The sequence below is a fragment of the Dama dama genome, chromosome 9, assembly GCF_033118175.1.
Source record: "Dama dama isolate Ldn47 chromosome 9, ASM3311817v1, whole genome shotgun sequence".
Lineage (NCBI taxonomy): Eukaryota > Metazoa > Chordata > Mammalia > Artiodactyla > Cervidae > Dama > Dama dama.
In genome coordinates, this window is record NC_083689.1 from 96,557,758 (window position 1) to 96,584,723 (window position 26,966).

Genomic DNA, 26,966 nt, shown 5'->3' on the forward strand with positions numbered 1-26,966 from the left:
AAACCAGTTGAACAGTCCTTCTAGAATTCTTGAGAAATCGTTTTGGTTTTACTGAGTATTTATGACTTAGGAAGGGGGAATGGAGTTTGGGGGGAAACCAACCTCTGTGTAGGAAGGCGTCAGATTCTGAAATGGTGGGTGGAAAATCCTGGAATAAGAGTTTGGAGCAGGAGAGAAAATGGGCTGAAAATAGGAGGTCAGAATTAGAAATTGGGGTGCTTCTGATGAGGGGCCCCCTGGGAAGAATTTAATGCTGAGTTGCTGTAATCTGGCTGGTAAACAAAGTCACAATTATTAAACTGTTGCAAATGACTGCTTTCACATGCTGTCCCTGTAGTTTTTGGGTTTTTTTTTTCCTCAGCATTTCAGTTAATGCTCAGTCATACAACTTAGTACACTGTCAGAAAAAAAAAAAAAAAGTGAAAGACTGGGCTATAAAGCAAGATGAAATATACCTATTAGATTCTTAAATTGCTTTTAAGAAAGCCCATTGAACTTAATGTAAATCTTCACCTTTTAGTTTTTACAATTCATTTAGGAAATATAATAAGAGAAGGAGATTCTGTTTTTGTTGGAAACATAAGCTTCTATTTTCTTTTTAACTTAGTGAGAAACCATTTATTCTTCAGATTTATAAGCATATTGTACATATTCTGGTTAATACATCAAGCGTATAATGTGGGAGTTCCTTTAAAAATGCTAAGACCACACATGTTAAACTCAGCTACACATTATATTAGGTTATGAGACAAATGTCACTTTTAATACCACAACATATACATATTACACTTTTTTTTCTCACTGACAGAGGAACATGCCTTTCAAAAATATTTTATTGGATGAAATGTTCTTACTCTCAGGAAAATTTTGGTTTTTAATATAATTTATTATGCCTTTTAAAATTCTGTTTGATAAAAGCATTTGGTAAAGCATTACAAATACCTGTAAAGAAAATATAGTTTAAAATTCTGAGGGAAATATATAAGTGTCCTCTTTTTACATTTTCACAAAAATCCACACAGGCACTAAGAAAGACTGACAAAAATATTTCAAGTCTGAACAATATGGTCCAGGTTGGAAACATTCAAACATGACTTTGTTTAACTATTAAAGCTTCTCTTGATTGAACCTTGGTCTACGGTCCAATGGTTGGTGGGGGTTTTAACCAGAAAAAGATACTGTTAGAAGGATGAAAAAGAAAGCTTCATACAAATTAGCATTAGTTTGGGAATGGGGTCAGGAGAAGTTTTCATCTGTTATTTTTTATTGGCCTCTCTGGGACTTAGCTTTATTTTTTCATTGATTTATTTTTAACTCATTGAAAACTTATTTTTTTCATAATAACTCTGGTACTTTTCAGCTTTATGTAATACTTTTTGATGTGCTGCAATTTTCCAAAATTCTGTTTAACACTGTGAATCATGCAACATGTGATACTTCCATGATAGAGAGATACTGCAATTCTTTCAGGGGGATATCCTTAATACATCCTGCGTTTTGCTCTAGAAATACCCTCATTCTGCACAATCAGGGGTGAACGTCTGTCTTACCAAATTCACTTTAAAGCAAGTGACAGACTTGGGTTCTCCTGATCTAGTTCAGTGGAGTTCTCTTCTGGGTCCAGTGGCCTAATGAAGTTCAAACCTCATGGAAGAATCGCAAACAGCGGACTGAGGGGGAGAATGCCAGTGTTGTCAGTGACTGGAGCCTTTGTGAGAGCGGGGACCTAGGGGCTTGGCAATTCATGAGTAAGAATAAGTGAGCATCTGGGTGAGGTGAGATGGAACACGTAAGTCAAACAAGATTTCAGAGGTATTTTCAAGAGTCTAAAATACCTTTTCTTTTTTTTGGCCAATAAATTAGATCATGACAAATTCTTGTAATTATTGATTATCATATAGTTCCTACCTGAAAGAAGTTGGGGATTTTTTTTTCCTAATGCCTTTACACTGTGCATGTTCGTTTAGTGCAGGAATAGGCAAAATCAAATGCCTGTTGAATGCAGACCAGTCAGGTGGCTGTGATAAGCAGCAAGGGTGAACAGGGTACCATGGGGACGTGTATCCAAGTCTGTAACTTCTAGGCAGCTGCTACTCAGCTCCGGTCAGCCCCTGCTATGAGGGAAGATGCATCTGACAGTCAGACTTTATGTGAAATCTCATAGTTTCAATAATCGCTCCCATTTTTAAAACATTTAACGTGCCAAACAAAATATAGCTGAGGGTCAGACGCTGCCTGTGGGCGGCCAGCTTGTGTCCTCTGAGTTGAAGCTTGGAAACAATTTGAGAATTTGGAGACTATCATCCGTAAGACTGGAGAAGCGCCTTCGGTATCAAGGAATGAAAACTCAAAGATCCAGAAAAATCTGCTCTAATGAATGTAATTTAAAACACAACAAAACCTTCCATTGGCTCTCCCTATGATGAACATTTTCCTGTTATTACATTGCTTTTCCATGTTATGAGCGGTGGTTTCCTGTTATGACTATTTAAAAAAAGAAAATTATGACTAGGAATTGGCCAAGTCCCTAATACAAATTTGTATTTAGTTTGTGGCTGAGAAAGGAGAAGGTGAGGGGGAGGAGAGGAAGGCGGGTGCTCACAGCCTGAGTCGTGATCACCTTCAGATCCATGGAGGCCTCTCCATGGTACATCAAGCAAAGAATATTCTGAAACTGCTCACACCAGCCAGTGCAGGGTTTGAGGCCTTTTTCTGGATCTAAGTAACCCAGCCTTTCCCCAAAATGACCTAACGGCCTCTTCCTGAATGAGCAGCACTTTGGAGCAGAAAAGCCCGGTATATGAATCTAATTAAGAGCTCCTTCATGAGAAACTTTCCAAGCCCTTCTTTGGCATCAAAATTTGAAGAACCATATGACAAAGACAGGGGACAAGCTATTAGAACCTGTCTTCCTTCCTTTCATTTTTTGGCAGGTTGCTTTGTCAAAGTAATCTATTGCCCTGTGTACCTTCTATTTTGAGACATGAAATGGGAGGCCCGAGAAGGCGTTCTCGTGTGGTACGAGGGCCAGGTGTGAACTGTGGCCCCAGAAAGAACAAAACATTTGACTTGTGCAAGCAGGGAAGACGTGCTTAGTGTAATCAATTCAGGAAGTTGGATTTACTGCTTGAGCTCCTAGCTTTCAAATATCCAGTTTAGGGAGAAAAAGAAAAAGTACCGCAAAGGATGTTAGAAGCAGAAGAATCAATGACAAAACACCCACTTCAGACACAGGCAAAATCTAAGAGGGAAGGAAGAAGCGTGACTATCTCCAGCTTCAGACCGGCACACATTTTAATTTTCCTCCCTCAGAAGGTCCACCAGAGCTTGGAGCAGCCGGTCGTCCCTGTGCTTGTAAGGTTTCATGTTGTAGAAGCCATCGACATAGTCGTTATACAGACTGTCCTCAGAGTCTTTAAGCTGGGAGGGTTTGTTCAGCCTTTCCAGGGCTTCGTAGAAATTTTCGTAGGGGATGTTGAGCTTCGCACTTGGGGACTTCTTTGGTGATTGCTTTGAGGGTGAGTTTTTGCTGAAAGCGCTTTGCAGGAGTCTCAGCATGGCCTCAGAAGGGGCGCCCTCTGCCAACTCATCCCTTCTGCCCCCGACTGCACCGGTGCTGCTGGGGCTTTGGGATGCCTGAGCGTACCCATTCAGGTCCTCTTGTGTAGGCTGCTCCTGAAAGACAGAAAGCCACCAGCCAAGGGGAGAAAGCTCGTTATTTAGGAGCCAGCAAGGCAGCTACAGCACACACCCACTGCCTGTCCCTCGCGAGGCCGTCTGGGGAGCAGAGAGAGCGCAAAGCTTGCACTCACACTAACTGGGGTTTCCGCCTGCATTTTCCCATTCACTAGTGCATCTTTGAAGTGAAGGGAAGTGGAAGTCGCTCAGTCGTGTCCGACTCTTTGCGACCCCATGGACTATCCAGTGTATGGAATTCTCCAGCCCAGAATACTGGAGTGGGGACCCTTTCCCTTCTCCAGGGGATTTGGCACCTTTTTAATCTCCCTGGACTTCTCCCATCATATGGCAGTAAGAGTTCCTCTGTTTCTTGTAGGTTTTGAAGCCTGAATGGGATGATGTAGGTGAGTGTGCATACCTGTCGGTTTCCTTCGCTTGTCAGCCTGCTATAGTAGACTGCATGTTAGGGGGTTTAATAACATTGAATTCATTCATTTTAATGTCTTAAGTTCTGGATGGAAAAGTTAATTGTAAAAGATAGTATGGTCTTATCCCATGGAAAATCAACAGTGTACCACTCCCTTTCCTCCCATCCATGTTTTGGGAAGGAGCTACTGCTAAGACAGGCAGGAACTCCTGCAGAGGCACCAGTAGCGCTGTCGTGTGGCAGCTCTCTGGAGGCCTCTTGCTCTGTTTGGAGCTGACCTTTCAGCCACTGAGTTGTCAGAAAGGGTCTGGGAAGAGACTCGGGCAGTGGTCCAGGAAAGGGGGGACACTGGAGAGATCAGAGAAGCATCTCTTTGTCACCTGTTGTGGAAGCATTTCACTATTTTAACACTCAAAAGAAAAGTGAAAGTGAAGTCACTCAGTCGTGTCCAACACTGTAATCTATCAAGTTCTTCAGTCCGTGGGATTTTCCAGGCAAGAATACTGGAGTGGGTTGCCATTTCCTTCTCCAGGAGATCTTCCCGACCCAGGGATTGAACCCCGGTCTCCTGCATTGTCGGCAGACTCTTTACCATCTGAGCCACCAGGAAAGTCCTTAACAATCAAAGGGTTCTGTTAATACCCCTTAGGGAATCTTGGAGGAAGAAGTTCCCCCACGGTGCCCCCTGCCTCCAGGACTGTGACGAGGAGGCCTCCGGGATAGGGCCCCAGCGGAAGCTGTTTTGCAGAATGTAAACGGGGCCAAAATGTGAGCTGAGGCCTTCACACAGCTAGTTTATACATTTCTTGAATAAAGAATGTCTCTGTATCTTCCAAAACACCCGTCACAGAGCCAGTCCTGTTCAGGGAAGGTTGTCCTGGAAATTCTGATAACCTACCTGCTACGATCTGAGGCACAGTGCTAGAGGCCTGGGGGATACACAGATAAAGAAAATGTGTTTTCTGCCCCCCATCTGATAAGGGAGAAGCCAGCAGCTTCTGGCTGAGACCCGGGAGTGTAACTGACTGACTTCAGCTTTCCTCAGCGATTTTCTGAGAAAGACTGTGATTCTGTAGCTCCCCTTGGAATTGCCAAGAAGCATCAGTTTAAGGAATTAGTAAAGAAAAGCGTGCATGATTTGGTCACTTGACCCTTGGTCTTCTTTCTGTAAAATGGACATACTGAGATCTACCCTTTTTAGGTTACAAGGGTTTTAAGTTAAATGAGACAGTGTAGAAAATCCTTCAAAACCAGGTGCAACACAAACATTAGGTATATGTGAGCATACAAAAAGATAGCTTTCTTTAAAATTTGATACTGGTATAAATGGAGAAAATTCATGTTTGAGAATTGAATAATACTGAATTCATTCATTTTAGTTTCTAAATTTTGGATAAAAGAATAAGTGAAACAATTTCCTATCAAAAATAAAGTTCACTTCTACTCCCTTTCCTCCCAACCCATGTTTTAACTCACTTACTGCCTCAAAGTTAGGGGTAGGTTCACCCACTCTTGATTGTGTGTGCGTGCTAAGTCGCTTCAGTCATGTCCAAGTCTTTGTGACCCTATGGACCGTAGCCCACCAGGCTTCTCTGTCCATGTGATTCTCCAGGCAAGAATCCTGGAGTGGGTTGCCATGCCCTCCTCCAGGGGATCTTCCTGATCGAGGGATTGAACCCACATATCTTATGTCTCCCGCATTGGCAGGCAGGTTCTTTACCACTAGCACCACCTGGGAAGCCCAGTTCCGAAAAGAACATGCCAGGAAGAACAGAGCCACACAGACCTCCCTGGAATCCACCATCTTCTCCACCCCTCTTCGGTCGTTCTGAACAGTGTTGTAGGATGTGTACACCCGGGGCTGTTTCATATGCTCTGGCTGGGAAGAGGTCCCGTGCAGGATCAGCTTCCAGTTCACGATTCTTCCTTCATTTTGCATTCTTCCAGACTAATGAATAAGCATACATAATGTTAGTGTGTGTTCTGAGCAGTATAAAACAAAGGGCTTCAAAATAGCTGAGTGATTTTATAGTGAAAACCTAATTTTCAAATTCTGTGCATTCCATGTGTAGGGCTCTGCGTGCAAAGATGTAAGTCACTAGACTTACTCTTGCTATGAAAACGAATAGCTGACAGGTTCAGAGGTTTACAAACTGGTTGTTTTTAATTTAAAAAGGAGAACTCCCTGCATGAACCTTTTTTTCTATATTGGCTGTGTTCTTGGAAAGTTGACAGTCCCTTATATAATGGTAATTATATTTACCAATTATCAACTTGTAGAAACATTCCATTGGAATGAAAGTCTGGAGTATTTTAAATAGCCTTCAACACTGAGCAGTCCTTAAGAACTGTATATTTGTGGGAATAAGAATTTTTACAGGCTCGACAATTATGTTAAAAATAATGTGCTAAAATCTAAAATATCTAAAAAAAACCAACAAACTCTAAAATTGTAGTCAGATTTTGCAAACTTGATATAAAACAGTCTCATCTTGGTAAACAGATTTTCTTAGTTTCCTTGTGGTGACATTGAGTTAAAGAATGGAGGCCAAGTTCAGGAACAGAACTATCAACTAAAAACGTTTTCTTGTTCCCCTTATGAGAGCAGAAATTTTTACCACTTCCATGGCTAAATCACAATTTTAACAGTCTTTAGGTGAAAGCTATTCTCAGAGAAAAAAGTAACAATGACTGTAGAATTTGTATTAATTTAATTGACATCTTCAGAGATTTAAAATCATTTATTTTTGAAAAGTTATTTAGACATTCAATCTGGTGCTACTGATACTTATAACACTGCTAGCTCTGGAGAACTTGAACCCAAAACACCATTCATTTATATGCTCGCCTATAGGAAATGCTGGAGAGATGATATAAAAATAAATGACTCAACTTGAATTTGAATTTTGCTCTGACACTATTTTTAGGGACTGTGTTACAATTATAGAAGAATATCAGAGTGTTCGCAAACAAAGAAAACAGAAATGCTTGTTTCATAACTGAAATTTTAGAAAAAGTCATATTAAATAAAATATCTTGTCTAACAAGTCAACTACTTCTAAATAGCCACTATGGTAAATATCATTAAAGAGTTCCTTCATATGACCCCAGAAAATGTTAGCTGCTTAGTCATGTCCAACTCTTTGCAGCCTCATGACCTGTAGCCTGCCAGGCTCCTCTGTCCATGGGATTTTCCAGGCAAGAATACTGGAGTGGGTTGCCACTTCCTCCTCCAGGGGATGCTCCTGACCCAGGGATTGAACCCCCATCTCTTGCATCTCCTGCATTGCTAGGCAGATTCTTTACCAGTAGCACCACCTGGGAAGCCTTGCCCCCTGCAGACTGTCATAGTAAAGCCATGCTTGTGAATACAGCTGATTCTGGCATCTGAGGAGCTCTTGTGGCTGGCTGTGTTCTGACATGGAAACTTTTGTCTCACAGACTGTCACGATGTGTATAAAAATATTTTTTCTTCCTTATTAGATGGCTGGTGCCTAATTTTTTAAAAAAATATTATCTTTATAGCCAAGCGGGCAGAGCTTAAAATATATATTCCTTCTCTTTGGCCTCTCTAAAGAGTGATCAAAGTTCCTTTGGGTCCTTACTGATGCACTAACTTTAAAAGTGCTTTGGAGTGTTTAAAAGTGAGCTTGTGGTTCAGTATCCTTTCATTCATGCTTACCATGTCTGTAATTTGCAAAGTCCAGGTGCCTATGGGATTCTCTCCCCATGTGTGAACAGACATGAAGTCCCAGTTCTTAAAGCCATTGGGAGATGTGTCCCGCTCTCTTTCAGCCAACAGTACAGTGCTGGTTCCTGTTTTCATGCAAGAAACACAAGTTAATGAGTGTACTGACAGAATTGATAGTAGGACACACTCCAGCATTTGATAACTAAAAATGAAAGTGGGAGAGATAAGCCTTCTTAATTTTCCCTTTGAATATAATGCCAGGATGGCAACATTCCCAAGGGAAAAAAAGTTTATTCACAGTACTTAGTGCATTGCCTGGCATATAATAAGTTCTCAGTAAATATCCTAGAAAAATAAATAATGGATGGGTATATTGAGTAAGGTTTATTTGAATAAGGAGAACTCAGAGAACTATGTTTATAAACTACATTAAAGAAGAGAGTCAGAGCCCTAACGTACATATTAATGGAACTATCATTTTGAGGTTTAAGATAAAAATTTTAAAATTTAATAGGTTCCTGGGTCTATAATGTAGCATAGACATAATAAAACCATGTACAATTTACTAATCTCTTTTGATATAAAAATTCCTAGTAAGAGTTACTGTAAATTTTCACATCCAAGTTCTCTATAGATCAGTAAATAATATTTTCAAGAGAAAATGTCTATGAAAAAGCATTCTACCAATATTTGGGGCCAGTTCCCAGATATTAAGAAAGCATATTTCCAAAATTAACAGAGCCAGCTCCAAACCTCTAGTAAGTTCATATTCTAGAAGGATGTTATAGAGATAGCTCATCTTTTTCATACATCACTTAAGTAATTGAATTTAGTCAGTTGAATCCTGCTGAAGTATAAAAAAGGATTGGGATAGCTTCTCCTGGTTGGATTGTAGCTTATATTTCACAAACTCTTTACCACCCATGATCTTGTTTGATTTAGTAATCTTTCAGGCAAAGACAAATGTCAATATATCATATCATATGCCCTTAATTATGTAATTGTGGAAGATTCTTTAGTCTTCTCAACTCTTGTAGATCAGAATTCTCAGTTGTTTAATTAATTTCTTGGATGTGTCTGATGTATCTGTCAGTTTAATTATTACACTAACTTTCACTAATGAGAGAAATGAATGATATAGATCAGGGACTTGGGAAAATGCACACAGTTTGAAAATGCATAACTCAGAGGGTTTATAAATTGGTATTATTTGAGTAAACATCATTCTTTTCTTATGTAAGGATCAGTTGAAATGAACAGGGTAGAGTTCTGATGCCAAAAAACACAAAGCATATTTTTTAAGACCTGAAAGTATCTATTGAAAGACTTAGGCCTATATATAAGCAAAAATCAATCATTGATTTGAAATCATTTTATATATGCTTAAAAATTTAAACACATAGTTTAGAATAAATTGAATTTTTTTTTTTAAACTTACCAGCGGCTGAAGTGAGGGTGACATGAAGGTCTCCTCTGCGGGAATATTCAATTGTTGCTTCAAACTGCACATGTTCCAGTGACTTGATAGCATTTTCTTGACCTTCACAAGCTCTTGTTGGAATTTCTATGATGACTTCTCCATTAGCTTTCAGGGCTCTAAATACATTAAAGAATCATCAGTGAACAAAGTTGTATCTCTTCCTTACATTTTATGGAAATGTATACACAGCACTCTAAAGTAGATACTCAGCTAGGCTTGTTATCTCTGTTATGAGTAGAACCCCATGAAGATAGACAGATAAATCGCTGGAGGAGGAAATGACAACCCATTCCAGTAATATTGCCTGGAAAATTCCAAGGACAGAGGAGCCTGGCAAACTACAGTCCATAGGGTCTCAAAGAGTCAGGACTGAGCATGGAAGCATGCATACATACAGATGAATAGAACAGAGTAGAAATCCCAGAAATAAACCCACCAATTAGACCTGAAACTGTAAAACTTCTAGAAGAAAACATAGGGAAAAAGTTTCATGACATTGGTCTTGGCAGTGATTTAATGGATCCGACAATAAAAGCACAGGCAGCAAAAGATAAATAAAAATAAACAAGTAGGACCACATCAAACTAAAAACCTCTGCACAGTAAAGGAAACAAACTGAAAAGGCAACTTAAGAACAGTAGACAATATGTGATAAATGATTATTCTCTGAAATACATAAGAACTCCTGTAACTTAATAGCAAAATCCTAACAATCTGATTCAAAACAATGAGCTGAGGACCTAAATAGACATTTCTCCAAAGAAGACATACAAATGGTCAATAGATATGTGGGGGGTGGGGGGCAAAGTTCACCATAATTAATCATCAGGGAAATTCAAATCAAGACCCAAATCAAGATACCCATCAAGATCAGGACGACTATTACTTAAAAAAATAAATAAACAAGAAAAGACAAGTGTTGGTGAGATTGTGGAGAAATTGGAGCTCTTGCATAGTTGGTGGGAATGCAAAATGGTGCAGCCAGTATGTAAAACACTATAAAACTTCCTTGAAAAAGAAAACTACCATATGATCCAGCCAATCTCACTTCTGGATATTTATTCAAAAGAATTGAAATCAGGGTCTCAAAGAGTTACTAGCATTCCCATGTTCATTGCGGTATTATTCTTAATAGCCAAGATGTGGGGACAACCTAGATATTCCTCAATAGATGAATGGATAAAGAAAATATGACATTTATATACAATGGCACATTAGCTTTAAAAAAAGGAAATTCTGCTATATGTGACAGTATGGATACAACGTGAGGACATTATGCTGAGTGAATGAACCAGTCACAGGTAGATAAATATTGCGTAATTCTATTCATATGAGATGTCTAAAATAGTTGAATTCGTAGAATCAGAGAGTGGAATGTTGGTTACCTTGGGTTTGTTGGGGTGAGGGATGGAGAGTTACTAATCAGTGGGCATCAAGTTTCAGTTAAGCAAGATGAGTAAGTTCTAAAGATCAGCTGTGCATTATACCGATAGTTAACAGTTATGTATTGTACACTTAACAATTTAAGGGGGTAGATCTCATGTTGAGTTCTGAACATAAGAGAAGAAAAGTAAATGGTAAGGAACACAAACACAGATACTTGAATGCAATAAACTATTTGTTATGGCATCAAATTCAAGCAGGTTTGTCTTATATTAATCCAAAAATGGTCCATTACTGAAACATACCTTTTTCAGAAATGATTTTACCCCCCTAATGCATGCCCTCCAAGCCTCCCACCCTTGGGTATTTTGTATGAGTGTACCTTCAGTGTAACTGTGGTTGTCTTGATACCAGATTCTGCTTCTGCACCTAGATGTATATTCTAAATGAAATATAGACAAGTATATTCTAAACTAAAGCCTTGGGGCATAAAGCCAGGTTCTTTTGGAAGTAGGTTTTGGGTAACACTGGTTGGCAATTACTGCATCTCGTCAATTCTAAGATGCACTAAAAAAAAAACCACATTTTAACATCTTTGAATTGGGGATGAATTTTAATAAATTGATGATTTGTAATAGTTTAATTGGCAATGATTTTTCTTAGTGGTCTATAGGACAGTGCAGCACGTTCAGTTCAGTCACTCAGTCATGTCTGACTCTTTGCGACCCCATGGACTGCAGCACGCCAGGCTTCCTTGTCCATCACCAACTCCTGGAGCTTGCTCAAACTCATATCCACCGAGCCGGTACACATTAGCTTACTGCTATATTGTTGGAGGTGGGCTATGAAAGGAAAATACAACTGTGTTAACATGATTTGCACATCTTTGGTCTCTGTGACCTCTCATGGAGCCACAGGAAACGCTGGCAAATGCCATCCCCATCTACTTCAGAAGTGTAGGTGAAAAAAATTAGGCAGAGTGACAAGCATCATAGCAACAGTGCTATGGCACACAATTGTTTAAAATTCCTGGAGACACTTACCTGGGCTCAAAGTCATTGTCCTTGACAACACATTCCTTCTTCTCAGGCACACTGCTCCAGGTCCTGGGATCAGCCAGATCCACCAGAGCTTTAGCATTTAGCAGCCCGAATCCAAATCTACTGTTCACCATCAAGCCTGCTCCGTTCTTTTTCCACCCAGGGTTATTGGCCAATGGGTCATACTCAGAGGTCCATACAACCAAGTGCTGCATATCTCGCCAGGTGAGATTTGGACTGGAGGAGGAGTGACCGAAAGAATGTTCAGGGACAAAAAGGAGTTTCTTTGCAAATGCAAGTGTTAAAAACAAGCATCTCCATTCGGATGGTAAGGTGTCCTTTGCAACTGTACCTCTGTAATTTTAGTCTGTATCACTATTGGTATATCTTTCATTCAGAATTAAAAATACAGTCTTAGAAATTATTAAATTTTGGTTTTCAGTACTGTAGAAATGTAGGACCAAGTTCTAATGACTTACACGTGACTGGAGCAAAAATTAAAAATGATGACACTTCCTTTGTGTCCTCCAGTCTTATCCTGTCTGTTAACAACCTTAGAATTTTCAACATTATGAACCCACAGTCGAGGTCTTGACTTCCTTCTTAGGAAGACTCAGATTTAGACATAGACTGGTTACCCACTCCTAAATATTTTTTTGTCTCTCTCTTTTTTTAATATGGCAAAAGTGTCAAGAAGCTCTTAGCGACTTGAGATCATTCTTACAAGGCACCATGCTGAACGCAGCAGGAATATGCAAGGAAGTAGTTCATGTCTTTAAGAAGCTTCAGTCAGTTCAGTCGCTCAGTCATGCCTGACTTTTTGTGAACCCATGGACTGCAGGATGCCAGGCTTCTAATCCAGTAAAAGAATTAAGTCTTTTTAGTAACTATATCTACTGAATCCTGTATTCATAGCATAATGCATTGTTGGACTTTGAAGGAGAAATAATTCTTTGGGGATGGAAGGGTTCTAGCAAGGCTCTTCTAGGAGGAAATATTTTGAGATGAACTTTAAAGGATGGGTAGAATGTTAAGAGTCGGAGAAGGCAATGGCAGCCCACTCCAGTACTCTTGCCTGGAAAATCCCATGGACGGAGGAGCCTGGTAGGCTACAGTCCATGGGGTTGCTGAGAGTCGGACACGACTGAGCAACTTCACTTTCATTTTTCACTTTCATGCATTGGGGAAGGAAATGGCAACCCACTCCAGTGTTCTTGCCTGGAGAATCCCAGGGACGGGGGAGCCTGGTGGGCTGCCATCTGTGGGGTCGCACAGAGTCGGACATGACTGAAGTGACTTAGCAGCAGCAGAACGTTAAGAAGTGGAGAGAGATGAGGCAATGGAACAAAACCTCTGAGCAGGGGATGTATAGGATATGCCCAGAGTACAGTAACAGTCTGGTTTACTGGAGCAGGGAAGAGGTGAGGAGGATCACTGAGCCATGTGGTGAGGACCTTGAATGCCAGGAAAAGGAGCTTATACTTTATCCTTTGGGCAAGGGGGCGCCATCGAGGATTTTTGTGCAATGAAATGGTATAATCAGAAGTCTTGGTAAAATTAATTTAATAGCAACATAAGGATAAATCAGAGGTGCATGGGAGTGTTGGGCCTGTTAATAATGAAGACGAAGCCTTCCCTGATCACCTTATTTAAGATTTCAACTCCCCCCAAATACTCCTATGCTCTCTTATCTTGCTGTACTTTTTTTTTCTTTTATAGTGCTTATCATCTTCTAACATACTGAGCAACTCATTTGTTTTGTGTGTTATTAGCGTCTGTCTCCCCTTCTAGAATCAGCAATGAAAAGGGCTGAGATTTTTATCCTTCTTGTTCTCTGACATGCACCAACCAGTCAGAAGAATGCCAGGCACAGGGTATGTGCTGGGTAAATATTAGCTGGTTGTATGGTTGAACGTGTCTAAGTGTTAACTAGCCTTAAATACAATTTTAAAACTTACTGCCACTAGTCATTAGAAATCTTTCATGATCTCAGGCCTTCCCTTAGCTTTGAGACCTGCAAGCCTTATTTAGATAAATAAATGCCTAAGCGTTGAGTCCTCCAGGGTTCTGTCTTACCACTAGGTTGTGAAACAGCCAACAGGGGAATCTGGCTCAATTTGCTGTTTTCTCCCCAGAGCTGGTCATGGACTGGTTTAACAATCCGCTGGGGACAACAGGGGGCAGTGCACATTCCAGGGAGGAGTCTGCTCCTGGTTAAAAGCCCAATCCTCACAACAAGCTCTACAAAGTCTGCATCTGGTGGCCTCGGGGGCACGCTGCCCTCTGCATTCCAGCCTGGGTGCCAAGACCACGCATCACCCTCTCTGAAGGGAGCTGTACTCAAGGCCTCTGGTCCTCCTCTCCCAGCAAGCTCTTAGCATATTTACATTCCTGGGCCTTCTTATCTGAGGTCTTGGGCACCTCGGCCAAGGCCTCCTGATGGGCGACAGAGGGGGAAACCTTGAAAACTCCTCTCCCCACTCTGACTCAGTGCCCAGGACTTCTCCACTTCCAGCCTTCCCCCTCACCCCCACCCTATCCCAGAGTCCATAAAACCAGAGGCTTGCGTTGGCTCCCTCAACAGTGAGACAACAAGCCCCCATGTCCAAACTTTTAACCTGACCTTCAGCTGGTGCCCTTTCCATGGGAGAGGGTGGGGGGCAATGGAACAGGGAAAGTTGGTGTTTTCTCTGGTTTTAGACTCTGGCTTATACCTTCACGGTAAGTGACTGAAGGCTTAACTCTTTCATTTTTGGTGTGTTACTTTAAAGCTGCTCTGACACCTAGCAGCTTAATATTCCCTCTCTCTGCTCAGCTGAGCTCCTGACAAAAGTAATGCTTCAACCCAGGGAGTGACTGATAGAGCCCTTGGAAAGACCCTAGTTCAGTGATTCTCCAAGGTTCGAGGCTGCTTGCATCATAATCACCTGGTACACTTGTAAGTAATGAAAATTCTTGAGTCCCACCCTGAACCTACTGAGCCAAAATGTCTGAGGGTAGGGAGTGATTTTATATTGGAAAAAGCTGTCTAGCCAGTTCTGCGTTACAGCTACAATAATAGGAGTTGAAAGAAAGAATACAAGTATGTGTCTAATTAAGGTAATTAGAAGTCATTGGGGTCAGAATCATGGCATCAGAATGGGGAGTAGTAAAAAGCACATTAAATTATATTCTGTTACTAAGGACCTGTGTGACCTTAAGCAAGCCACTTCATCTCCCTGGGCCTGAGTGGACTTACTTCTAAGATAAGAGGTCAAGTATGACAGTATGACCTCCAATCTGCCCAATATCACATATATTATACTTCATTGTAGATCTCATATCTACATTGGCCATCCCACATTGAGGAATAATTAACTAGCTGAGCAGAAATGGCTGTTTTCTCCATGTGGAAACTAATTCTGACCTATGTAGCATGTTACTGAAATTCTTGCTTCCTTCTAGTTCTTTAAAAGGAGTTTTAGGTAAAAGCCTCTTACCAAAGGTAGTCTCATCAAGGTTGTCTATGGGCCACATGCCAGTTTACCCCTTGGACTCTCAGTGGGTGTGGGATGTGTGTGTGTGTGTGTGTGTCTGTGTGTGTGCGTGTGTGTTGGGATGAGGATAGGTACTTAGGAGGTATAAGTCATGGTCTTAGCATGATAATCATGCTAATCAAACACGAAGCAGATTTCTATAGTTAGGGCATTGGTTTTCTTTCAGTTGCAGGTTTTGTTTTATTTTTGATTATTTTCTTTTACCTATTCTTTGCAAAATATCCAAAGAGGCTTCATTGTCAGGCAGTTAGGAAAATTAAGGCTATTTCTCTAACAGAGTTATTTTTCATTTGAGTGATTGCATTTCATAATGTGAAAAGGACCTTCTAACAGTAGTGCATCTCATTCCTGACAGCCTTCCTCTGTTAATTAGCATCTCGTTCATCAATGGCATCCACAATAATTAAATTTTTTAAAATCTGCATTGGTTTGCTAATCAAGGATATGTTTACAGAAAATAAGGGCTTTGCAATTAAACACTGAAATTAAGCATTGCTTCTAATTAGGAGTGTAGGTAAAGTAATCTGGAGACAAAATTCTAAGATGAAAAAGTCTGAGTCTACCTGGTTTAGCCTGTAATCACAACTAGGTAAGCCTGGACATTAAAGATTTTAGTCATTTCTTGGTTACATTTCCCAACCTCTCTAAGTCTCAGTTTCATCCTTAATAAAATGCAACTAATAATTTATATGTCACAAGGATGTTGTAAGAATTAGAGTTAGCATTGTATATAAAGAGATTAGCACAGGTTATGGCCCATAGTAGTAGCCTGATAAATGCTGAATGCTGTTATTCATGGTAAATTTAGCTCAGAGTTGTTTTTCATCCTCCATGGTTGTTACTTAAGGAAGAACACATGGTTAAATGATTCTCCCAATCATGTTTGTCTACAGACTCTTCTAGAAATTCTGGCATTCAGATTTTCTGAAATAATCATCTTGGTATAGACAACTGAATAGAGCAAAGCAAACTGTCCATCTGAGAACAGACATCTCAATAATTTGTATGTACTTTGGAAGGAAGTTTATAAATGTTAAGATAGATTATGTCCATTTTACTGATGACTGAATCAAAATGAAAGGAATTAAATTCTTATTATGTGCACCAGGGAGATCATAGACTCTTAATGTCTCTTAAATCATGAGCAGCATAAGAATCTGATGGAACCGCAAACCATTCTCCCCAAAATGCCAGACATACACTCTTAAACATTTCTGCATCTAGTTGCAAAGAAGTTCATGGATCCCGTATGTTTTCTAACAATCCGTGGAGCCCCTGCTTTATAAAGTAATCCATTAGGAATTGACTGAGATTAATGAGGCTAGATCATCCTTAGATAATTTTCTCTTTATACTGAAAGAAGTTTGAAATTTTAGAAATCAGAGATGAAAATTTTAAAATTTCAGTTCTTAGTCAAAATAACATTACATCTGTTCAGTTAGATGAATGTTTCTACTATTCTGGTCACTAGACAAGATGGTTAGGTCTGGCTGCTTATATTTGCATGCATCTGATAGGTGTTGGATAGGGAAGACAAGATTTTTAAGGATAGTTTTCTTCTAAAAGCTCCCTGGAGCTAAAGCTTATATCCTAAAATCATAAATAACATGCTCTTTTTTCACCACCTGTGTAACTATTTGCCTTCATAGGACCTTACTTCTTCCACTCTGTACCTCTTCCCATCAATCTCAGCCATTCATGTGAGATGATCTATATAAGCTGACACCTTCAATTTCAAATTGGAGGATCCTATCTTGTGTTAAGGTATATATTCTATTTGTATGCAATTCTTAAAACTAAGTATTTGGTTGGAAGGGTAACTCATCGTGATTGAACCAACTGAATGCCTGTCCTATATAATGTAAAATATTCCTTCCTTGTTATCTTGTGTTAAGGTATATATTCTATGTATGCAATTCTTAAAACTAAGTATTTGGTTGGAAGGGTAACTCATCGTGATTGAACCAACTGAATGCCTGTCCTATATAATGTAAAATATTCCTTCCTTGTTATCTTGTGTTAAGGTATATATTCTATTTGTATGCAATTCTTAAAACTAAGTATTTGGTTGGAAGGGTAACTCATCGTGATTGAACCAACTGAATGCCTGTCCTATATAATGTAAAATATTCCTTCCTTGTTATCTTGTGTTAAGGTATATATTCTATTTGTATGCAATTCTTAAAACTAAGTATTTGGTTGGAAGGGTAACTCATCGTGATTGAACCAACTGAATGCCTGTCCTATATAATGTAAAATATTCCTTCCTTGTTATCTTGTGTTAAGGTATATATTCTATTTGTATGCAATTCTCAAATTGGAGGATCCTTTTAAAAGGAAAAGGCTAGAAAAAAAAAGATCTGATCTGACCCCTATAGATGATTTATAGATGATAAATTGAGCACTCAGTTGGAGATTAATTTGCCTAAGGTCACATAGCTAATGGTATGCCTGGGACTTGAAGCCAGGTGTTCCTTGCCCTTTTCACTGCTTAGATTATCTTTCCTTAAATTTGGTTTGGGACTGCCAATGCTAGTCTTACTTTGGGCCTGTAGACTTCACTCTGTCCATCTGTTAAAACTGCTTTCTGTCCACCTGTTAAAACTGAACTCAGATTCTGAGCACGGCTTTTCTGCTGGACCCAAGAGCTTCAGATTTGCTTGTTTCTGATTGAGCATCTGGATTTGCTCTTCCCTAATCAGATATCTTTCCAACTCCTCCAAGTAGGTAGGCTTTGGTACGAGCCTCACTCGGCCTGTCTTGCTTAGCTGCCGTGGCCATCATAACTGAGATACCAGAGACTAAACCACAACTCCACAGGTGGCCACAGGGATCCTGGAGTGATGCTGGGCTCTCTAGCCACTGCACATCTTTTCCAGCTATGGCCCAGGCCAAGGTGCTCTGTTCTTCCTCTACCGTGAAACTTATCTACTGAACATGACATGAGGGGACTGCTTTGTCTTCTCTGTAGAGAATATGGATGATGTTCTAGGATAACCTTCCTAATAGGAAGGATAATAGTAATCTATAAGTTTAAACACTTCCTCTATCACTCAACCATAGCGCCTGACTTAACATTTAAAGATTTCTCACCACACACATCAGAAAGCAGAAATAAGGATGAATAAAAAGGTGTGGACATAAAGTGTGAGACAGAATTTCTTCCCCCTCCGTATTAAGTATTAGACTATTGAATAACTATTTTGAAGGGGAAATGTTGCTAGATCCCTTTTTGGTAGCATACACTAAAATAAATTCCAGGGGGATTTAGAAAATAAATATCATAAAGAAACATTAATAAAAGATACATAAATGTATATTTATATAATTTGGGGTTGCAAGGATTTTCCTGAGCATAAAAAAAGGGGAAAAAAAAGAACTTAGAGACTGATAAAGGTAACTGTATACATAGTAACTTCATTAAATTAAAAATTACATGTAAATAAAATTAAGAGGTAAATGTCAACTAACCAAGCATTAGTAGCTTTTCTAACTAAGACCATAAAATAAAATCAAGGTCATAAACAGCAATCATAGATGATAAATGGCAAAAGAATATAAAATATTGATGTTCATTAGTAATGAAATAAAAGCATGTAAAGATGAGATGCCATTTTCACCTATCAAAGTAGCAAACATTTTAAAAGATAATAAATACAGGTTTGATAAGGGTTTAGGAAGCTGGCACTTTCACACATATATTGCTGATGGGAATATAAAATGGTACAGTCTTTCTAGACTAACTTGACAATATGTATCAAGATCACTAAAGCATGCATTCCCTTTGATGCCAAAATTTCAGTTGTAATTGTCTATCTCAAGGAAATTATCAGAAACAGTAACTGATATGGACAAGGGTGTTTAAGCATGAATGGCTTTAGTAAGATTTGCATTTATATAATGGTATACTACAAAAAAGATAAAAGTCCTGTTTTTAATTCTTATGTCCCCTGATGTGTTATGTCAGCTCTAGGACTGGGCTTATACAACCTATAAAGAAAAAGGATATTTTTAAAAACATGTTATTCCTAATACTACCCATAGGAAACTATCTGGACAAAGTCTGTCTCGGTGGGAATAACCAGAAGTGAGAAGGCCTTAGAGCTGAGTGGGAGGAAGGCATGGGTTTTTAAAGGTCAGGGAAGATTGATTTGGATGTGAGAAAGTACTCTTAATATAGACAGACTAAAAAATTTACAGAATAGTATGTGAATTAAGATCCCAATTTTGCAAGACAAGAGTGTGCATGAAACCTACCTCAAGATGTTAACTGGAAGAGAACTTACTGTTTTTGGTAGTTTTCTACTATAGCCATATATTCAGAAAAGAATGTATGCTATTTAAAAAGAAGGAGAAGCAGCTTTTTACAGGTGATTAGATGCTTTCTGGGCCTTACTTTGCTTCCAGGGCCAGAGCGAAGATGCCGGCGGCCAGGGGTGCAGAGGCCGAGGTGCCCGTGTGGGTCTCCGTGCAGTCATTGTGCAGGTCAGCGCTCGTCTAGGGGGCATCAGGAGAGGAAGAAACGTGGGAGAACATGTGAGGTGTGTGATCCTGTCCCCGGGGGCTAACCCTACGGAGGGCTGCATCCGCTCTGATCAGGAAGCCCAGCTGATTCGATTCCCTACTTCCTCGCTGAACCACAGGCGGATGTTTGCCATCTGCTGATATTTTAGCTCCCTCTCCTCTATATGCAACTTGTCTATAATTCTGGCATCAGAATGCCTTTTCTGGGGATGAAGTCCTCCCACTGTGAATTTTTTTTTTTTTTTCTCTACTGAGATTCCCAAATGAAATGCTGTCTGTAAAAAAGGGACTGTTTCAGAATCACTGTGAATCATGCTGGCCCATTAATCATCAGGTCCATTGTGTTTGGCCTGACATATTTAGAAATTTTGCCTCACGCCCAATTCCCCATTGCCTTCAGATTGACATTTGACTGCCTCTTCAGCAAAAGGAAGATGTGCTGATTTTGGCCACTTGGACTACTTGCGCAAAACGTGTTGAGTGTGTTTCGCTTGCACGCACTGTTGATGTCTTCTGATGGCCAGGAGTTAGTGTCATATTGGTACTTTGAAAATGGTGAGTTTTTCAAATGCAAGTGTGCTAGACACAGATCTGGGCTCAAATTCTAAACCTGCCACTCAGTAGATGCATCCCATGGGCAAGTCACTTGGTTTTCTGTCTGTCAGGTGAGGTTGATATTTCTTGACTCAGATTTCTGAAACTGAAATGAGATCCTGTCTGTGAAAGCAAATTTTCACACAGTGGTATTACACGTAAGGAATTACCCAGGCTAATTTTAGCTTATTGAAGAGATTGCTGAAACGAAGGGAAAAAACCAAAAAGACTTCCAATTAGTCTTCCTTAAGGACCTCAGTGTTGTTGTTTGAACCAGAAGCTGGGCCAAAGGATTGCTAGCAAGACAGCCACCCAGGCTCTTGCACTGTGATTTTTAGCTAGAGATTTCAATGTGTGGGAGGGAAGTGTAAAAAAATAATTTGTTCCATTATCACCTCCTTTGGCTTCCCGCTTGGAGTCGCTGAATATCTCAAGTGATAGTGGCTCTGTTCCTCCGAGGCCTGCGGAAGCAAGTTTGCCCTTTTTACCTGTTGACGCAAGTAAGCCCCCAGAGATGACTGTGCTGAGGAAGAGGTTTGCGTAAGATAAAGGCTGTGTTACTGCAACTGTCTCAAATAGAAGCCACCAGCTGTCTCTTCTATGGCTGGTGTACCTAAAGAGGGATCTTTACAAAGATGCAAATTCTTCCTCCTGCTTCAGAGCAGAGTGGCTCAGATGAGGGTCTGTCTATGAAATGGTGACTCTGAAATGGACAACAGGCCATTTTTTTTTTTTTTTTTTTTGAAAAGCTACTCTGGACGTCCACGGGATCATTAAGAGCCAGAGGCTGTGTATGCAAGCAGGGCACATGTCTCATAGGCTCCTTTCAAAGGCTCTACATTATCTCTGCTGTCAAGAGCCCCTGGGTAGAATGTCACCGTCTCTGAGTAATTGAAAATACCAGAATGAGAGGCAGGCCAGGGCTTCCGATTGAGACCCCAGTTTTATTTTCTTAACTAGAGTAGGTTGCAGAGACAGAGTTCTAGCGGAGGGATCCTGCATGAAGATCTCAGTTCTGACAACTGTGTTGAGATGCCATTAATATGAATTTTACACACATTCCAAAGGCCAATTATTAGGGGGTTGACCCACAATCTAATTGGATCTTGACCTATTATTTTGATATTAAGATCTGCATGCTTTAGCTAGTTGGTTCTTCTCTGTGTCAGCAGTTAAGTTTGAGGCTTTACATTTTTAAATTAAAAGTGCCTCTCTTTGTTCTCAAAGCCCCCGAATGGCCCTTCATCATCATGCCCTTGAAGGGAAATCCAATAATTGCCCTTGGCAGTCTGACTCACGGAAGAGAAGGCACAGCCAAGCGTGGGCTGGAGATGCTCTCTGAGCATATAACCTTCCTAAAGCTGCTTATTCGGATGCTGAGAAGTTCACCTCAGGGGAAACTTAGGCTGTTATTTTCCTGTAGGTTGTCCATTCTTAGGAGACATAGCTGGTGCATGCTCTGTACTTTTATCATCTGCTAAAGGGCAAGTCAGACATTCTCCCTGCTATTACAGGATCAACAAGTACCAGGGTGATAAAGCCCCCACATCTCTGAAATCTCCTTTAAGGCCGTTTTCAGAGAGGCATCGCACAAGCCGAAGAGACATTTGGAGTCTTGGTCGTTGAATGACAAGTTGGTGGTTTCTCAGGGCTGAGTTTAGACATGACCGAGAGGCAAGAGCACCTTGGCAGATGTATCGCTATCCCTGAGAGAGAAGCCTTCCCAATACATACCCACCCTTCAGATCAGTAACGTGCAAGTCTCCCCAACTGAGACAGGAAGCTTAAGCAAATCCATCTGACCCAAGGATCCTTTGGAAGGCGAACCGCGCTCTCCTACCTAAGCAGAGAGAGGCAGACAGAAGCAGCTTACGATTCGCTGGTCGGTGTAGTCGCCGCTGCTGTAAGAGGTGGCCAGCGTGGAGGAGCACTTCTCTGCGTACCAGGGGGAGAGGCCTTGCTGCGAGGCACTGCTGATGGAGATGGTGTAAATGCTGTCCGTGTAGCCGTCGCAGTCACAGTTGTCGCCCTGACGCCCCCCGTTCCCGGAGGCCCAGACGAAGATAGAACCCTTTCCTTGTCTCCCCTAAAGGAAAAGCCAAAATTTACCACATCTGTTATCATCTGCTGAGGTCGCTGTCATCTCCCAATAAAACCCCCGACAAGAATATAAATGCATGCATGAAGTTCTCAGAGACAGGAATTTGATCAGTTTCATCTCCAGGTCCTCCAGTAGGAGGACTCTCCCCAGACTGTGTGTTACAAGCCCCTGGTGGGCTCTGGCCTGCTGGTCCTCCTCCATCCTTCTCTCTGGGATGGCACAGAGTGAGGACTTTTCTTTTCTTTTTTTTTTTCCTTTATTATGTGGATTCTGGCCTTTAGCACTCACTCATTTTTTTTGGCCACTCCCTTGGCTTATGTCACTCCATTTGAGTCTTTGAACTTCCTCTCTTCCTTTCTGCTTGAATCTTCTGGCTGGCTGATAGCGTGACAAAATCAGGCATTATTCAGATCTGCTTTGCAGCTGCGTTAAAAGGGACTCATCAATTGAATGGAACTCGTCAAGGCTACTCTTTCTATGGTTTTTCAATTTGTGCTCTCCAAAGTTTCTACTTTTGTTTCATCCTGTGCAGAACTGGGCCTTAGAATCTTGGCAAGGATGCCGTCAACCCCAGTGTCAGAGCAACACAATCAAGGCAAAAGTGTCCGCCCTGCACGTGCGGAGAGGGAGGCGGCACATTGCTGAATTGAAGGGTGCCTTTTCAGAGTATCTGAAAGAAGTCCGGGGAGTACTGTACCTAGTGTAGACATTCAGAAGCAGCAGGAAAATGAGGAAGGACCTATCCAGACTATTTTTTTTAAAGTAAATATTCTAAGAGGAATGAATATCTGTTGAACGTCAGGCCCAAATGGGGAAAACATTAACTTCCATCCCTCTGAAGAGTGATTTGGCTCTCTAAATGCAGTTCAAATCATTAACAGCAACGAGAAATTCACAACCATTTCTTTGCACATAAGCCAAGTGTTCTTCCCTTCTCTTCTTATTCCAGTGGTCAGGTTTCATTTCAACTGGGTCTGCGTTAAGCATCTCACCTGTTTGACACCATATTCAAAAGCCTTCTGGGCCAGTCGGCCAGGCCCCTCCACAGTTTTCCCGTCATCGTTGGGGCCCCAGCTCGCACTGTAAATGTCCACATGCCCAGGATTAAATCCAATTGAGCTGGCTTCAATAGCATCGGTCACAATGCCATCTAGCATTCTTATGCCTGAACAGCAAAACAGACAAATACAAAATATGTTGATGTCAGTGTGTGCATGCAGGATGGCACAAGGCTCTTAATATTTTATTCTTCAAAGGACTCTCCAAAGAGTCAAAGAGAGCATAACCATTGTATGTCCCAAATGCCTGTGACCCAGCTGCTAACAGCGCCATGGGAAGATCCCAGTCACTGCCTCCAGAAGCCTTCTTCATCTGCCCTTGAGGTAACTATTTGTGCTATGCAGTGGGCACCGTTGTTGTCGATTATAAAAATGTCATGGGCGTGCAGACACTGCTGTATTTAAAATGGGTAACCAACAAGGACCTCCTGTGTAGCACAGGGAACTCTGCCCAGTATTGTGTGGCAGTCTGGATGGGAGTGGGGTTTGGGGGAGAACGGATACATGTGTGTGTATGGCTGAGTCCCTTCGCTGTTCATCTGAAATGATCACAACATTGTTTGTTAATTGGCTATACCCCAATACAAAATGAAAACTTTTATAAAAAGCTAAAATATAATCAGTAAGAATAAAGGCTTATTTTTCCACTGGAAGAAAATGTCTCCCCTTCCCCCTGCTGACCTAATAACCTGAAAATGACGGGACAGTTTTCAGAAAGAGGCATCAAACAACCCTGTGTCAACATGCCTGCTCATGACTGTACCATGAACGTCTGTGGCCCAGCCAGAGCTTTACAAAGGGCTCCGGTGAGAAACCGTGCAGCTTGAGAAGACCTACCTACAAAAGGAGACTAACAAATAGGGAAAGAACTCCTGTTTCTAAGCACTGATTAAAAATAACCCAGAGGCCCTTCTTTTATGTGTTTGCTAAGAAACACTTGCAAAGGAACATGCTTCCTTTTCTCCTAAATAACATCAAGGATGAAATCATTGCCATGGATTTCACTCCTGAGGGGGAATCATTTTTCATCAGGAGAAGGCAGATGCAGTGGCTCATTGTGCTTCCCAACAGGCTGTCACCCATCATCAGACTCATGGACGCAAGAGCCAGGAAGGCAAAAGCAGTTTAGACATATCGGCAGCTACCTGGTTATTGCTGGCTTCGGGCTAATGATGCGATGGAGCGCATAGCCTTAGGTTTTCACACTACTGTTTACCATGGAGCGTGGGTAAAGGAACGTGAAGCTGACCTGACTAGTAGAAGTCATATTTATTTTTTTTAAGAAAATTGTTTAAAATGCATTTGGGGGAAAAAAAAAATCCCAGCTTTACTATTTGCTAGCTCTGTGATCTTGAGCAAGCCACTTCTCTGTGCCTCAGTTTTTTCAACTGTAAAATGGGTTTGATCACAGCTCAGGTGCATTGAGGATATACCGTATGCAGCTGCCATTACACAGGCCTTAAATGTGTGAACTTATCTATCCATATGACAACCATTTGAGGTGGATGCTGTAATTTTTCCCAGGGAGATAGACTGAGGTCAGAGAGGGACAGGGACTTGCCCAAGGCCACATGGCTTGCAACTGGGAAGCTGGGACTTGAAGCCCAGAAATCTGGCACTCAGATCCATCCTGTTAACTTCCAGGATGTGGGTCCTGTCTTGGGAGTTAGATGATGGACACGCAGTAGGTGTGTTTTAGTTTCCTTGAGGATCTTGCTTCTGATTCCTCCTCTGTAAAATGAAAGGGTGAGATGATTCTCTCACAGACTCTAGCTACTTTGTTCATCTTTCCTTAGAGCATGCTTTCTTTTTCTAGGTGATTATGTAATTTGTGCTCCTGCCTTCATTTTCTGTAGATTAACGCATCTCTGACAACACTGGCATCAAAGGAATGAGGAATGACCCCTAAAACCTAGGAGTATGTGCTGTGTTAGTGAGAGATGCATTCTGTATGCCAGGATGTGTATTTATCTGATTTCTGAAAAGGATTACAAAACCACATTCAAGGTATGCTCATGTAGAGCTTGAAGGAGTCTCACTGACATGGCCATGTTCTACAACGAATCTTTTTTGTTGTGGTTTTAGGAAATAAATTAAATGCAAAACTAATAGTGTAACCACGAGCTCCTGAGGACCGGCTAGTGTGAAGAGGAGAGGCAAGTGCTTTATTCTCTCTGATCCCCTGCAGATCCACAGGACCGTGGATGGCAGCAGTGGGTTCTCTCATCTTTGCGTTGGTGTCAGCCGACTGACACAGTGGCAGGAGGTTTTGGGGTGAGGGGAGAGTGAAATGCTCATTTCAGGATCCTCCCTGCCTCGAAGCAGCTCTGCTATTGTACTCCCGGCCCCAGCTCTTGTCCTGGGGCTGTCTCGTGTGGCCACAGCTTTCTCTTCCCAGTTTCCATGACTACTTCCTCCCCTTGCTCCACTAGGTCTGAAGGTGGAAACATCTGCTTACAACAGTCACTTGTTGGTTCCCTTGAACTCTTGTAAATAGTTCTTTTATCAAATTGTGCTGATGGAACTTGCCATATGCTTACCCATAAAAACATTGAAACAACCAGAGTTTCTAAATTCTTGCTACTACAGATAACCTTTGTCTTCTTTCTGTAATTCATATGCATTCTTTTTATTTATTTTTTGACTGTTCTTCATTGTGAACTGAAGGACTATAGAACTGAGAGGCAGGGAAAATCTTTGCCTAAATTTACCTTTTCCTTCTGTTCTCTTAGCGAGCACTCAATAACAAGCCCTTCTAAATCAGAACACAGAGAAAATTAGATTTGCTTTGAAATCTATTCAACATTTCCATCCCTGCCGCCCCCCCCCCCCCCCGACAGAGATGTATGGGCTTTATTCAGGTATCATTATCTGAGAACCCAGATCCATTGATTTGCACATTTCAAATCACACTCAAGTTCTGTAGCAAATTTTGCATGGGGTTCACTTCTTCCTCTGGTTGTTGAAAAGTTTCCCTCAGCCCACCCCATTTCCACCAGTTAACACAAGACTCAAAGCGCGAACAACCCTCTGCTTTACCTCCAACTTTGGAATTGTATGCAACTCCGACCCCACACTTGTGATTATTTGCTTGCATTGCAATTTCTCCTGCACATCTGGTCCCATGTCTGAGGATGAGAAAATAGAATTTGTAAAATGTAAATGAGGGCAAACATTGGTTTTGCATACAAATCGACGGTCCATGGATATACTAACTAACTTCTTGTCAGCCTCGTTGCCAGTTTTTATCCCATCAGTGTTAGGTGATGTGTAGATAAGTGAAGGGAACAAGTACCAGAGCCCAAGTATATGAGTTTAAATTCTAGCTTCTGCCACTAACTAGTGATATGACCTTGGATAAGTGACTGGTCCTCCAAAAGCTGTGGCATCCCATGAAACACTAAGTATGCAGAACACTTAGAACAGTGGCTGGGATACAGAAAGAACCAGGAAG

The 26,966-nt window shown here is 41.0% G+C and overlaps 1 protein-coding gene and 1 long non-coding RNA gene across 4 annotated transcripts in view; one reads left to right on the forward strand and one right to left on the reverse strand.

Moving 5' to 3' along the window:
• The window catches only part of LOC133062697 (uncharacterized), a 310,253-nt gene that overhangs the window by 68,197 nt on the left and 215,090 nt on the right, over positions 1 to 26,966 (forward strand). Inside the window, exon 4 of one of the 3 annotated variants that reach the window (XR_009694237.1) lies at positions 11,863 to 12,027. The exons of the other annotated variants lie outside the window; for them this stretch is intronic. This is a non-coding gene — a long non-coding RNA (uncharacterized LOC133062697). The remainder of the gene's footprint in view (positions 1 to 11,862; positions 12,028 to 26,966) is intronic. 3 annotated transcript variants of the gene reach the window in all.
• Positions 654 to 26,966, reverse strand: part of PCSK1 (proprotein convertase subtilisin/kexin type 1) — a 43,709-nt gene continuing 17,396 nt past the window's right edge. Inside the window, exons 6-14 of the mRNA XM_061152048.1 lie at positions 26,552 to 26,640; positions 23,447 to 23,619; positions 22,227 to 22,439; positions 19,632 to 19,732; positions 11,703 to 11,936; positions 9,235 to 9,392; positions 7,788 to 7,921; positions 5,892 to 6,053; positions 654 to 3,675 (exon numbers count right to left, since the gene is read on the reverse strand). Coding sequence (XP_061008031.1) covers positions 3,295 to 3,675; positions 5,892 to 6,053; positions 7,788 to 7,921; positions 9,235 to 9,392; positions 11,703 to 11,936; positions 19,632 to 19,732; positions 22,227 to 22,439; positions 23,447 to 23,619; positions 26,552 to 26,640 — 1,645 coding nt within the window. The 3' untranslated portion in view covers positions 654 to 3,294. The remainder of the gene's footprint in view (positions 3,676 to 5,891; positions 6,054 to 7,787; positions 7,922 to 9,234; positions 9,393 to 11,702; positions 11,937 to 19,631; positions 19,733 to 22,226; positions 22,440 to 23,446; positions 23,620 to 26,551; positions 26,641 to 26,966) is intronic.